The following is a 15,855-nucleotide window of genomic DNA, read 5'->3' on the forward strand; positions in this document are numbered from 1 at the left end:
TTGATTTAAAGACAGTCTGTTTGTTTGAATATTAAATGTATAGACAAGTAATCATAAAACATATGGTTAGCCTAAAAAAGCCTCGAGCATCACTTGCCCGTACTGTGGCATTTTTTCTCCCTTGTTATCACTTTTTATCCTTATTCAGCTGCCATTTTTACTGTCTTAACACTGTCTGTGTGGATTGTACTGTGGAGCACCTGTTCTAAGACTTGTGGTTTTTCTCATTAGGACGAGAGCAATAAGCCACTGTCCACATTAAGCCTTATCACAGCTCATTTAAATAAACAGCCCGTGTTCTTGACTGAAGCTGGGCTCGAATGCGCCTGTAATTATACCGGTCGGCACCTTTGCTTTCCCCTCTGGCCCGGGTCACATGGCCTTCCTTCCTTCCTTCATTAATTTATGTATTTCCTCTGGCAGCCAACCTGATCAAATCCAGATTTTATGGTGATTGTGGCACTTAAAAAGCCATTTTTCAGATGTCTTTTCTCATAGTAGAGTGGAATGCAATTATTACTGATTGAAATACCTTGAGATGAAAGAAGAAATGAGGAAGAAGGACGGAAAAGAGCTAATGAGGGATAGCAGAGTTTTTTTGCTCTTCAAAGTGACTCATTAGCATAATCACTATATAAATTTTCTATCTGAAACTAACCTCTTCTCTTCTCTTCTCTTCTCTTCTCTTCTCTTCTCTTCTCTTCTCTTCTCTTCTCTTCTCTTCTCTTCTCGTCTCGTCTCGTCTCGTCTCGTCTCGTCTCCCTCAAAAAACTCTGCTATCCCTCTTCTCTCTCCTCTTCTCCCTCCTACCCCTCTTTAATTTACTGAAGTATTAAAGGTAAAAAACATGTATTTATGAAACATAGTGGAGTAAAATGTATGGCATTCAGAAACTTAAAAACTTGATTAAAAAAAGAAAACCACCAGATGACAACTCATAAACTTGTGAAATATTTTTTTTAATTACAGTTGATTTTTTAGTTTGAATCTGGTCTTGAAAGTTTTTCATGTTGCAATAATTGTTTATTAATTTCTTTGCAGAAGTGAAATCATTTTTACTCATTGTTGACCCAAATGCAGATGTGGCTGTGTGGCCATACTGCTGTAATATTGTTACTTTGTTGTAAAAAATGCTGTTAAAAGGTTATGTAAAATAGTTATAGCTAGAAATGAGACATGGTTATGCCCCTCAGCCACTAGAGGCAATTTTTAGAAGCTCTTTTTATCTATGTGTGCCTGTAATGTGGCAGCACTTTCATTATAAGAACATCTTTAAGCACTTATGTAGTGATCTAGTGTTTGTGCGTGTTCATCTGTGACAGAATAGCAGTTACATCATCTCCTTTCTCACATTAAAAATATTGCACAAAGTGTGAAGATAGCTGTTAAAAACACTAACAGCATTGCTTCAGAATAAATCTTTAACATGGTTCACCTGCACTATTCAGTGCGTTTTCTAAAGGTCTACCTATATTTAGCGCTCAGTGTCTGTCTAAAGCAGGACAAATATCTGGAAGTGTTTTATTAATGTGACGGGTGAGCTGGGATATGATTTCCTGTTCACAGAATGGCTGCATGCAATAAATTGGAGGCAATGTAAACATCCGCAGGCACTGGCTTGTTTACAGTATAGGGATTAATATACTGGGTGGGAACTGGAAGCCGCATGGAAGAGTCCCAATGGACCATTATAGCTCGACTGTTCCTGTCACACAGCTGCCTAAACTAACCTGAGATTGCAGATGTACAGTCAGCAGGAAAAACCCCAGAGGAATGTCATATTGCTCAGACTGAGATTGATTTTCAATGGCTCCAGAAATTAGTTGTGTCGTTCAAGTATCAATAATGAAATGTTGTGTCAAGGTGCTTAGGGGAAATAGAAATGGACACAAATAAGACAATCGACATTTATTTTGTAGTTGTGTAGTATATTCCTCAGATCATTTGGTTTTAGAGGAATCTTTGAGTTTATGTTGAATTTCTAACATTGTTGAGAAGTCATCTGATACTTAAGAAGACACCTATGAAATTCTGGAATTATTATTTCATTAGTGTTTTTATTTTATTTTATTAGTGTTTTTATTTTATTAGGGTTTTTTAATTTGGAAAAAGTAGCATAACATCATACATTTTACTGCACTACATTTCATAAATAATTTTTTTTAGCTTTGATACTAATACTTCTGTAAAAATATTTGACAATATACAATATATTCTTCTGACTGTCTGGTTTTAGATAAATCTTTGAGTTTATATTGAAATGTCTGACATGTGACATTGTTGAGAACTATCCGATACTTTAGAAGAAACGTGAAATTCCTGGCCCTTTTTTCAACAAAATTCTCCACAGCAGGAGACTTAAGGGTTGAAAATGAGAATTCAAATTTTGTTCAAATGTTATTTCACTTGCAGAATACAAGAAGATAACCAAACAACATCGACCCCTATTGACTTCCATTGTACGGACACAAAACTGCTAAGACATTTTCATTTTTCTCTTTAAGCATAAGTCGCAGTTTGAATCTCATTGCTGAGAAACAGCTGAATTAAACTTTTTATTGAAACAAACAGAGGATGAAGGAAAACTCACCATTTTATGGTTATATGGTCCTTAGACGCTAAGAAGTTCATGGTAAACATGCATGACATATTAACATATGTAAAACACAGGCCTCATACTTTCATGACTAATGTGCTATATAGCATAAATACTCAAAAACACACAGGCGGATAGGCACGGCATTCAAAATTATCCCATTCCCACGGTTCAGCGCTCAGCACTGGTTTTCCTGAGGGTTTATACTGCATTTCAAACTGTGAGTGTGTGTGTGCAATAACAGAAAGAAGCCTTTCCGAGACTACTGGCTGAAACTCCCATGACATTGCTCCTTCAATAACCAACCACAGGCTGCCACCATTAGTCCGGGTCCTTTAGCTCAGTGCAATGTGGTCTGCTTGACTTGAAATCTGGGCCCAGTTGAGTAAACTTAGCCGCTAAGTTAAGACAGCGTCTTAACAACTAGTCCCACTGACTAGCAATTGGTTAGGACTAATCAGTCTTACTTTTCATATTTCAATTAGCCCAATCGACCTTTTTATGTAACTGATTTAAAGAAGGTATGACCAGCCTTGAAGAAAAAAATGAGATGACTAACTTCTAAGACTAGTCTAAGCTGTTTATGCAGCCGTTTTTCATTTCTCACAACCCGTCAGACATGCACAAGGTTGCAGCGACCCAAATTTTAAGTCACCTTTCCTGTCAGATGCTCTTTGACCCCTGTGTGCCTGTTGGCCTCACGGTGGTGGAAGGTCGGAAGGCAAGCAATCTGGTTGTCATCATGTTATACCTCCGAAGAGTTTTTCTTTTAATTTTAATTAAAGAAATGATTTATTAAAACCCAGGAAGTCAGATGTTAAAGATTTATGCAGTCCTTGTGGGAAAAGAGAGGTAAAAGATATAAGAAAAGTCAGGCTTAGCACAGTTACATTTGGCAGACGCTTTTATCCAAAGTGACTTACATTGCATTGTTCTATACATTTGTTTCTGACTATGTGCAATCCCCTGGGATTGAACCCATGACCTTGGCGTTGCTAGCGCCATGCTCTAACCACCGAGACACAGGAAGGCTGTTGCTCAAAGTATTTTTTGCTCAAGGTGATTTCATTCAAGGGAGACTTCACCCAAAAATGACAATTCTGTCAACGGAACACAAAAGAATATAAATAAGATATTTTGAAGAATGTTGGTAACCAAACAACTATGGCGCCGGCCCCCTATTGACTTCTATTATATGGACACAAAACCAGTGACATTTCTCCAAATATCTTTTGTGTTCCACGGAACAAATACAGGTTTTAAATGATATGAGGGCGAATAAATGATGACAGAATGTTTATTTTTGGGTGAATTTTTACTTTAAGTACCTCAGAGTACCATTTAAAAACATTTAATGTGACAATCATTATATTCACATATCATATTATATTACTTTTAAATTTCTCAACAATAATTTTATTTCTCTACTGTACTCGGTTTATCTATAAAACGTGGTGAATCCTATAAATAATGTGAAAATCAAAGCCAAGGTGTCTAGCGCCCTTTTTCTTTCGTTTGCCGACCCATGGAAGATTGGCTGTCCTGAACGCTTAACCTTCTCATTGTTGTCATAACTGCAGAAAGAATGGAATGTACAATCCCCATCTTTATAAATGTTAAAACTCCCACAATGTTTTATCATTATTTTATCTGTTCAGAAAGAACACTTAACAAGATTTGCCTTGGCTTGTTTCTATAGCGGTGAGGCATTAGCATAGCCCATACGTAAGGATGAAACAATAGCAGAGAGGAGGAGAGAGAGCTCAATGTGACTTTTCAAAGAGAAAAGAGTTCATTAGGACCACTTCTTTACAACTCCCACAATATTAATCACACGCGCAAGCACCTAACACAGTGTCTGTCATATTAATTACTGCCTCCAAGGCAGAAGAAAGCCAGAATGTTGGAGAAACGAGAATGTGGCTCGAAGGCTAGATAAGGTAGCAGATGCTTGGAGACATTTGTGCACTGTAGTGCACGAAAAGTCTTTCTCTCTCTTATTTCTGTCCTTGTGTTTGGCCCTTTTCTTTGCTTTGCTTGTCTCCTGTGTTTGTTCCAAATGCATACAAATTATGGCCTGGAAGCTGTCGAGTCTGCAGCCTATAATGATGACTGACACGCTACGCTAGCTTCTGTTTTGTTTCCTAATGGAGATGTATGAAGGAATAGAAAATGTGCAGATCTTTGACTAACCGTATCAAGTTAGTCATAGGGTTTCTGTGCGCTGACCCCGCTGAGTAATCTTTCACACAAATTGTACTTTAACCCATGGGAACGTAGTTATGTATGGCGTATTTTGGTTTGAATAAACGTGCAACCAGCTGCAGTCTTAATCAAACTTTGTTGACTGGCTTGAAAGCAGATGACTGATATTAATAAAATATGATAAATGATTAAAACTTATTACTAGTTATACCACAGGGCTGTGGAATGCTTCATTCTGATTGGCTAACGAACGTTCTATGGGTGTGCATTATTTTTCAGTCAAACGCACACCTGTGAAGTAGTTCCAGATCTGTCAACCGAATTACAGTTCAATATCACTGCGCCAAGTTTAAATAAAAGAAAGGTTATAGTGTAGCCTACAGGCCATAACCGCACACAGCACCCTGCTCTTGGTCTGACGTTTATAATTTGAAACTTTACTGTAAATGGAAACGTGTGCAGTTTCATTTCAATAAACAAAGCGTTTCAAAAACAATATAGAAATACATATACTGAAATGGAAAAAATAAAGTAGCTAAATAGAAAAAAAAGAATGAATAAACTCTGATAGCCTACTGGTTCGTTTTCCTCTTCATTCTGCTTATAACTGATAACAAATAGCCTATATTTTGATAGACCTACTCTTTCAAAAGTTTGCAAGATTTGTTTTTACTACTGATGACAGAAACAATTTACATTTAGCAGACGCTTTTATCCAAAGCGACTTACAAATGAGGTAAACAATGGAAGCAATTGGAACAACATAAGCACAACAAAAAGCATAAGTGCAATAAAACTGGTCTCATACAGCCTACCACAATATACAGAGCTAAGATTTTTTTTTTTATAGAAAGAGTAGAAAAGAGATAGAACCTTTAGCGTGCGGTCTCTAGCTCTAACTCACACACACACAAACACACACACACACACACACACACACACACACAAACACACACACAAACACACACACACACACACCCGTCCCCACCACGTAGCAGTGGGTCAAGCCTCCGAGTCCTTTCGCTCTAACGGACGCTTGAAATGAGATCAAATGCAAGAAAGTAGTCCTACTACCAAGAGCATTTTATAGACGAAAACATGACAAACGTTGAAATTAAACATTTGAACAATGTCCTGTGGTGTGGTAACCGTGGTATAAGCGGAATAATTGACTCCGGTCCATTTAATTTTTCGAAAGTTAAAGCCACAATATGGAATATTTGGACCGCTAGATGGCGCACTTTTGAAACAACAACAAAAGGCGAAGCTAAGTAGGAGAGTGGAATTTGTAGACGTTATGTAGGAGAGTGGAATTATGGGACATGTCGTTTTCACCATCCAGAGGCGTATGGAGATCGCCCATCATGTTCACGGACGAGGTAATGAATTAATTTTAATTTATGTCATCGTAATGAATTAGCTTGCAAGAAACGTGGAATGTAATGCTACGTTAGCCCGCGACTGATTTTGGACTTTGTCAATTGATATAGCGTAATGCTACACAGTTTTACGTGTTTAAACAGTCATCGTTTGAAAAGTAAATTGGAACGAACCCACAGCATTTACAAGTAACGTTATTGGCTACATATTTTTGTGCGACATATACTGTATTTCATAGGGTAACTGCATTCATAACTATTCAAATAATCTGTGCATGAGTATTTCATGTACAATAAAAAAAAAGTGCTTACCTGTCTATTAAAACACATGCGAGAGCGGAGTCTGTGTCGAGTCCAAGTTGGTTGCGAAGCTCTCTCCATTTAGAAAACGCTTTTATTAATATTAAAAAGGATATTAATCCTTGTTTTATTTCTTCATTTGTCCATAAGCCTGCTTGCCTCATTTGGCCTACGTTTACACTTTTTTGGGTTTCCTTTACTCGCCAAAGAGCAATCATGATCCATAATAACAGAACAACAGATGCTGCGTCCCAGATGCTGTATAAGTAGTTTCTACAACTGGAAACTGGGGGTAGTGCGGCGCACCGGATATTAAGTCACTGATATGCGACAAGGGACGGGCCATTATTTTAAATAGGAATTTCTCTGGATTTGCACATTCTTGGGAACATTTGGGATAATGTAAGTACACAACTGCATGAAATATATCACACTGTGCAAGTGATTTTTGGATATTTCATAACAAAATTCTTCCATATTGTGGCTTTAATGCACACCGCCACATTACCACCTCGGGGTGTGCATTAACTTTCGAATAATAGAACGGCCCATCGTCAATTATTCCTTAATAAAAATAGACGCTTGTTACTTCATAATTGTAGTTATTTGAAACATTCTAAATGATCAAAATTGCAAAAAACATGATGACTTTGTTTTACAATTTGTTTTATATCGTAGCTTGCTTGTTGATTATGATAATAGTCCCAATGAGCATAGCATGAGGACATGATTTCATCTTTCAGGAATTCACTTGACTGTTAGAAGTGCCAATGGAGTACCGCAGAGATGACGTATTTTTGTATGCAAACCCCGGAAGTGAGTTAGTCGGTACTTCCGGTTCCATTGCCCCAAAATCTATGTTTTTTTTTATGGGTTTCTGGTGAATTGCTTGAAATAAGGTCTGTGGTTAACAAAACCTCTAAATATTTTCACGTTTTAATCTATGACATTAAACACCAGTATATCCTGCTCCTTAAGAACGGCAATTGGTAATAAGTTGCTAAAAACTAATACATACTAATCGCGCATATAAATCTCACAATTAATGCAACATGGGCACAAATCTCTAAAAACGTGGATGGTGATTCATTCACTTAACAGGAAAAAAGTTTTTTTATAAAGTTTGAAAGAGTTGTCGGAGGCGTGGTGGTGGTGATGCTGATATCGAGCAACCATAGTGTAGTCTGTTTATAGCCTCATGTTAGCTTTTTACTTCTGCCGATTGTATTTAGGCTTTAAAAATAACAAATGTTGTGTTAATTTGTAAAGATTATTTTGACAGACAAAGCGTATTATAAACCTTTGTTGATCACAGAGCTTATTTTCTACGATCTATGGAAAATCCATTGACTTTTGGTCAAGGGAACCACCAATGCTTTGCTAACTTCAAGGTTGGCCTACAAAAATACGTCATCCCTGCGGCACTATAGTGTGGATATGTCAATGTAGACAAATTTTTGTGGAAAGAAATACATGAAGCGAGGAAATATATCATAGTGAAGGACAGAGGCTGTTAATGCTTTTGATTTTGAAGATATTTAATTTATAATAAACACTGCAATAATTCCTAAAGATAAGAATTGTCCATTTTGATTTAATGGTGACTAACGTAGAAACTCTATAAACGCATTTAATATAAATGCAAGATGTATACTGTATATTTAATGTACATTGAACAACATGACGCAGTTAGTGCGACTTATTTCAGGAGTTCATTCATATGCCACAGGTTTTACTGTAAAACTTGTTAAAATACAATTTCAAAATATTATTCGGAAAAAAAATATTCAAACGTATATATGCCTTTGGTGTCATGAGGTTTACGCATGTATGCATGTTTGAATTAGACTGTGATTGAAGGGGGAAGCACGGACGTAGAGCCGGTGGGCTGTTGTCAAGTGTTTTTTTCTCTCCGCATACTGCCGCAAACTCGACTTCCTCTCAGGAGTTAGAGATGATCGATTAGAGATGGTCACTGACGTCTGACGGGAGGGGTACGGTGGTGCGTGTGCATCTGTTAGTCTGAGTCATCCCAGCCTGCCCACATGGGAGTCGCACGCACAAACACACACACACACATACACACACTTGCTGCTCGATTCAGCCCCTCGCCTACACAGATTTCATAGCATCAGTGGCCTGTCCCCTGGGTTGCTGACAGAGAGTGTAATTCATCACTGTGCTTAAAGTTGTCTCTGTGAGATCTTTGCCATATTTTCACCATAGTCAGGCACACTGAAGAATATTCTTTCTTCACCGTCCCCTCTCTATCTCTTTTTTTCTCTCATCCTCTCTCGCTCTCTGCGCCCTCACTGCGTTCTCTAGTACGACTGCTGCATCTCTCCGTATCCACTCAGCTCATTGTTCAGCGAGTCGCCGATTCATCACAACTAAATAAAATAATGAAGGGAAAAGCGCAGACGCCAGCACACGAGCGCAATCTGTCATCCTCCACCGTCTCCCCTCTCACTCCTTCAGCTCGGCTAAGCTGCTCTCTTTCAACAGGAGCCCTTCAATTCAGTCCCACCGCTTTGAAGTGCGTTCTTAAAGGCCAATCGTTCGTATACAGTGTGCTTGAGTATCCAGATAAGTCAGAGAACTCGAAACTGCATGTATGAAGTCGGCCCATTTAATATTGGATTGGATCAGGGTCCGTACTTTATCTGCCTAAACCCGGTCTCATCTTCCTGCGCCATTAGGCAGGCAACTTACATCATCGCTTATGTGCCTTTTTAGCCTATTCCTGCATGTGGCCCGGTGCCCTTGAATGTGACCTCTTCAGCATTATCTTCACTTTATCCCATGATATATTCAGTGCTTTTTTGTGATTTGACAGTTTGTTGAGAGGATGCAAAAAAGGAGAATCAATGTTCTGGGCCAGGCTCAAACCAGCATCATCCATATTGGCACCATAGCATGTTGCAGCCACATCTCTGTTGACCTGTTTTTTACTCTTATAGCGAGAACTGTTATTCAAAAAGAGAGAGAGTGTGAAAGAGCGGGAGGGAGTTCAGATGAGCAGAACACAAGGGCAGTCAGGTTGGAGCACACGAGCGCAGAGCTCTTTGAGGACGGTGTTAAGAGGAAACCAGGCCAGGCTTAAGAGATGCAGAGACTAGTAGCAAATCTGCCCTGAGACTAAACTGACAGTCACGTCTGTTGGCACGGGGCTTTTGGGAGAAAAGCGAGGTCGGACTTGATAGCCCAATGTGTAGATATGTTTGTGTATGTGTGCAGTTGAGTGGATGTCAGAAGGGAACATGTATTATGTAGTCTGTAATGAAGGCATAATCTACCCTTAACCTCACTCCTGGGAAAGACCTGAAGATCATTTTATAATTCTTAAGAGAAATAAAGTGATACAGAGGACACTTAAAAAGATAAGAAAATTGAGATGATAACGAAGAAAAAAGCATTACATAATCTTCTTCCACATATGTAGCTCAAACGCTGGGGCTTTAGTGTTTCTCAGACCTGCTTGGTGTATTAGTTATGAAACGCATCTATTTATTTTCCGTGGCTCTCAGGGGAGTCCTGCACTTAGCGATTTGTTCATGATTATTTCCTTGTTTGTTTGTGTGATTTGTTTCTGCCTTTTTGCAGAAAAGAGGTTGCATTTCCTGTACAGCACAAGAGACAGGAAATATGTCACCGCTTGTGACATTATTGCTAATTGCTGTCATGTCATCACACAATGATTTCATGCTGACGTTTCTCCTTTGAGAATTGTTTTTCGTTACAGCCATTAGGCTTTAGTTACATGACAGCCGTGAAGCCTGAATTGTCAGGCGGTATTAGGGGGAGGAACTGATTGGACAGTGCAAGATGAGTCATCAATATTTGTGGTCCATTTTGTCCTGCAAGTTTCAAAGGAACAGTTCATCCCAAAAATTTGTCCAAATATTTTGTCATCATTTACTCACCCTCAAGTTGTTCCAAATCTGTATAAATGTCACAGAGAAAGATACTTGGAAGAATGCTTGTAACCAAACAGTTCTTGGCCACCACTAACTACCATAGTTGGGAAAATTGCTTTATAAATGTCTTAGTTCTGGTGAACGCAAAAGAAGATATTTCCAAGAATGTAGGAAAGCAAACAGTTCGGGGGCACTTTTGACTGGCATTGTCATTCTTTTAATGGTCAGTGGCAGCCAAGAACTGTTTGGTTACAAGCATTCTTCCAAATATCTTTCTCTGTGTTCATCGAAACAAAGAAATTTATACAAATTTGGAACAACTCGAGGGTGAATAAATGATGACAGAATTTTTATTTTTGGGTGAACTGTCCCTTAATTACATATACACAGCTAAAGGTTCATTTTGACAACGTAGGAGTAGCATATAGATAACCTGAAAGCTAAAAGCAACATTTTGATTTAATGCACTGTGTATATTGCATTGCAGTCTTCTGTGAAAAATGCTGTTACATGGTCACAAGCCCCACAGCAAACAGCACAGCGCAGGCTCTCAGCGTGCCGTTCCTGCAATGTTAGCAGATAGAGCTGATTTGAGATTGACACAAAGTAAGATTTTGCAGCTTGTCTGCGTTGTTTTTCATAGTTTTGTTGCAGAACAATACTGATCTGTTAGGTGTGTGGTCTGCGTGTGTATAAGGCCAGTTTTGGATGATGATATTTTTTTCGGGCCCGCTTGGCAGTAACTGAGGTATTAGGAGCGGAATAAAGCTTTGATCATTGGCGAGGTGCGTGTGTTTCTGCGTATTTAGATCCAGATGGTTGCTGGCGGGCAAAGGTGCAGTCTCACTGTTCGTTCCGCTTTAGTTTTGCAGGTTTTCCACGTCTCGCTCTATATGAGGTGTGCGAGTCGTGCCCGGGGCAGGTGAACTCTAAACAACTCCAAACCGCAGTTTGTACCGCATGTTCGGTCTCTAACGCACAGCTCGCTATCTCTGCAGCAATCTCCCCCTCTGCGCTCCACACGCGCTCTCATTCTTACGCATCTCTCCATTTCTCCCTCTCATGCTATCTTACCCCCCCACCCTCTCTCTCGCAGTCGCTTCCTCATTTGCTTCCTCACCTCTCTCGTCCAGATACTTTGAGTCGTCACATCTTTCTCTCTTTCTTCCATCACTGTGTCTGCCACTCCTCCTTCCTCTTATCCGGCTCCCATCACTTCTTATTGTACCGGGGGCTGATGATCTGAAACTGTGCCGGAGTTGGGACGGCAACTGGAAACAGTGGATTCCTGGTCTGCCGACGGGATTAAGCAAAGTGGACAGCTGGCAGGAGATCAGTGTGAGAGAGGCAGCCAGGACTGCCTCATATTTATTGAGAGGATTGGAAGATTGCGCAGATATTGGCCGTACGCTGTGGGACAGGGCCAGGAAGCCTCTGGGCTGTTTTGTGTTATGTGAAAATCTGCCCTGAGGGTGAGTGAAATGCTGGACTGACATGTGTGTTTAGGTATTTTAAAGTACTTTCCCCTGTTAAGTATGCACGGACAACTTTTAAGTAAGGGATTCATAGGTTTTTTCTTGAAATGTGTAAATAGTACACTGTGGCATAGTTGGAATAGTGCTTTTTTATGTTTCTTTGAGAATCCCGACCAGTTTAACATTCCTTGAGCCAATGTTGCTGTTCAGTGGCGTGACTTTGGGGCATGACTGTCTGTTGGGCCAATTGGGGAAACCTGTATGAATACAGGCATTATTTGTGCAAAGCAGTTTGGTGATGATAGAAGTACAAAAATTGCACACATTTAAGGTTTAAAGTGACGTGTCTGTGTGAGCTTTTGTGACTTTTAGGAAAAAATGTTGTTCACTTATGTGCACTTTGACCTTGGAGGTGTGGAGGTTTGGTTACTTCCCCCAAAAAAATCCCCTTTTTCTAAAGTCTATTAGTAATTAATTTGATCAGTTTTAAGTCATTTATGATCATGAAAATTACATTTGATTTTATTTCTTTATGCCTTAAACAGCTTGAATGTAACTACAGCTTTCTTTCATTTAATATACTCAGGCCATGAATATGCAAATTAGTCCCCGCCTCCACTCAATCACACCAGTTTAGAGTACTTGACCACTGGGTCAAATGTGTGACGTGATTGGTTACATAGAAATCAGACTTTTGAGACTTTGGGTAACTGCAGTTTTAGAAGAAAATGATGTTGGCTGATGAATTTGCACATACTTTATCTTAAGGCATAGTAAAACACCTCATAAACCTGGAAATGGCTGGATTGCACATTGTTATTTATATGTGAAGTTTTCTGTTCTTTTGAACACAGGTCCTTTGGCATCTTGACATCTTCCGCAGAAGTTTCCGGCAATTGAACACCCACAAGTGCATGGAGGACTCGTGTATCTTCTGTGCTCTAAAGGTGAGTGGGACCAAAAACTTCTAAAAAAGTCTGTTTGGTACTTGTGCATACTAGATCTAAAGATGCTTCCTTGTCAGAAAAGTGGTTTGAGGCTAGAAAAATCTCCTTAAAGGGATAGTTCACACGAAAATGAAAATTCTGTGATCATTTACTCGCCCACAAGTTATTACAAACCTGTATTGATTTTAGTATTTTGTTGAACACAAAAAAGATATTTCGAAGAATGTGGGAAACCAAAAAGTTCTGGGGCATCATTGACTACCATAGTTCTTCCAGATATCTTTTTGTTGTTCTGCTGAACACAGACAATTTATACAGGTTTGAAACAACTTGAGGGCGAGTAAATGCTGACAGAATTTTAATTTTTGGGTGAACTATCCCTTTAAGTGCCCAGTTAAGTATGGCGAGGGTTAACTGACTTCTCTCTTCTTGAAAAGGTCTTTTTAATGTCCTGTCTGGTGGGTGATAGATGTGAAGTGAGGAGAGGGAGATATTTGCCTAGAAAAGCAACTTGGGACGCTTAATAACAAGCAAAGGCTTCTCACTCAAAAGCTATCTTCTTCTTAAGTCGCCCTCAGGCTAAAAGTAGCTGTGCTATTTAAAGGCGTCACATACCAGAATAAAGTTACTAAAGTGAGGTTTTTCTTTTAAGAGGCTCCCACTTTGTGATAAAACAAATCGTTGCCATCAAATTGCACTTGGGCATTTGTTTCCAAAAATACAGCCTCTTTTGTTAGCTCCGTTCTCACCTGAGAGAAAAGGAGAGGTTACTAATAGACTAGTGTAGCAAGCCTAATACATTGAGAGCTCTGTTTCTTTCTTTACTTTGTGTCTGGTCTTATCCTGTACCGGTGCTGGCTGATTTACTGCATTCCCTGTTGAAAAAAACAGCATACGCTGGTTAGGTAGGTTTTGAAGCATGATAGCTAGTTTATGCTGGTTTAAGATGGTCACGAGCTGGTCTAGGACCAGTTTAAACCAGCTGGTCCTAGACCAGCTTAAACCAGCTCAGGAACAGTTTAAACCAGCACATGACCAGCTAAGGACCAGCACAAACCAGCTACCATGCTTCAAAACCTACCTAACAGCTTATACTGTTTTTTTTCAACAGGGTTATTAATTATTATACATTTGAGGAATCTTTCTCTCCTTTAACTAAATACCCTTCTCTGCTGATGTAAGCGCAAGCCCTTTTCCATTGTTTCCACGGCTACCTGTTACCTTGGCTACTCTGTGCTCTGATGGCCCCGTGTCATGCCCACGTGATGCCATAATCGCAACCTATTGCTTGGTATTGGCTTCCTTGGAGTTGGATTGTCTGTTTGTTGTAAGATTTGGCATTTGTGGCCTATTGGATCTCTCTGTGGTGCAATTTTGTCTTGAATAAATTGTTAAAATGAGAAGAAATTTTGTTGCTCAAAGGTTTCCTTTTCATAGCTCATGAGATTTAAGTATTAACTTAGTCTCATGTGTTTAAAATTGTTATTCTAGTCTCAAATTGTTTATGAGAAATGAAAACAAAACCCCAAATTGGATGGTTGTTAAAGGGATAGTTCACTCAAAATGAGAATTCGGCTTCGATTTACTCACCCTCTTGTCATTTCAAACCTGTATGACTTTCTTTCTTCTGCAGAACACAAAAGACGATATTTTGAAGAATGTTGGTAACGAACAATGACAGTACCCATTTATTTTTATTATATGGACACAAAACCAAGTCAACGGGTACCGCTGTAGTTCGGTTATTAACTTTCTTCAAAATATCTTCTATGATGAGAAAAATTGACTTTCGATAGACGGAAAATCTGAGCTCAGTTTGGTACAATCTGAGCTCTTTTCTGAAATTCTAATGGAGACATTTATGACATCTGGGTCTTTTCCGAAGAGAAGACTCAAACAAAGGTTTCCATTTGCTCTCCATTTAGACAGGTGGATGGATTCATGTAAGAGATAATGTTTAGTCATTATTTGGTTAGTAGCTTCACGCCAGGCTACTCACTGAATGAAATATCAACTTGAGTTCACATTATTTTAGTATGGGAGAAAAAGATACCCAAGAGCGAAAGAAGAGACATTAAACTAACACAGCTATGAAGGAAATCAATTATCAATCTATTGTACAATTTCACAGTTACTGTATTAAATTAAAATATTTGACTGCAGAAGGCTGCGATCAACCAATCAGCATCAAGTGAGCCTCGTAAAGCTTTGTTTTTGGGGATACATTTGATCGGCCTTGTGTGTTTTTATATGCATTACGCTAGATATTTGTGCATACAGTATTTGTATGATGTGAGATATGTTGCGTGTAGGAAATCCATTGCGGTGATTGAAATGTGCTCTCTCTTAATGAAATGTGAAATGCTGAGACCGCAGAAATCATATGTGGTGACTGAGCTGTACCTTGAAAACCCTTTCACATGTTTGTCAAGATTTATGATTGTTCACCAGAGCGTTTGTCATTTACACTGTCTCTCACACTCATTCCTGTTTTCTCAATCTTTATTTTTAACAGCAGCACCTGTTAAAGTTATCAACTTGTTTGTAAAATTCAAATATAATTTTTGTATTCACGGTTTAATCCATTTTGATTTTAAAATGTCTACATTTTAATTTGAAGAAAAATTAAAGGGATCGTTCACCCAAAAATGAAAATTGTGTCATCGTTTACTCACCCTCTTGTCATTTTAAACCTGTATGACTTTCTTCTGCAGAACACAAAAGAAGATGTTTTGAAGATTGTTGGTAACCAAAAAACGTCTGTAGCCATTGTATTGTTTATGGTCCATACAATAGAAGTGAATGTGCTGAATTGAGTCGTTGTTTGATAACAAAAATTCTTCAAAATACTTTTTGTGTTCTGCAGAATTCAGAAAATCATAGAGGTTTGAAATGACAAGACAGTGAATAAATGACAGAATTTTCATTTTTGGGTGAACTAAATTACCTTAAAAAACAACTTTAATCCTGCATTGTCATTCATTAAAAAAATGACAAGTGAACTTTTATCCCAAAATCAGAATGTCACGATTCTCG

The 15,855-nt window shown here is 38.8% G+C and overlaps 1 protein-coding gene across 1 annotated transcript in view; it reads left to right on the forward strand.

The window, feature by feature from the left end:
* The window catches only part of usp54b (ubiquitin specific peptidase 54b), a 105,678-nt gene that overhangs the window by 50,071 nt on the left and 39,752 nt on the right, over positions 1-15,855 (forward strand). The window contains 1 exon segment of the mRNA XM_057357803.1: positions 12,727-12,819. Within this exon segment, the coding sequence (XP_057213786.1) occupies positions 12,727-12,819 (93 nt within the window).

This window comes from Triplophysa rosa, linkage group LG18, assembly GCF_024868665.1.
Source record: "Triplophysa rosa linkage group LG18, Trosa_1v2, whole genome shotgun sequence".
Lineage (NCBI taxonomy): Eukaryota > Metazoa > Chordata > Actinopteri > Cypriniformes > Nemacheilidae > Triplophysa > Triplophysa rosa.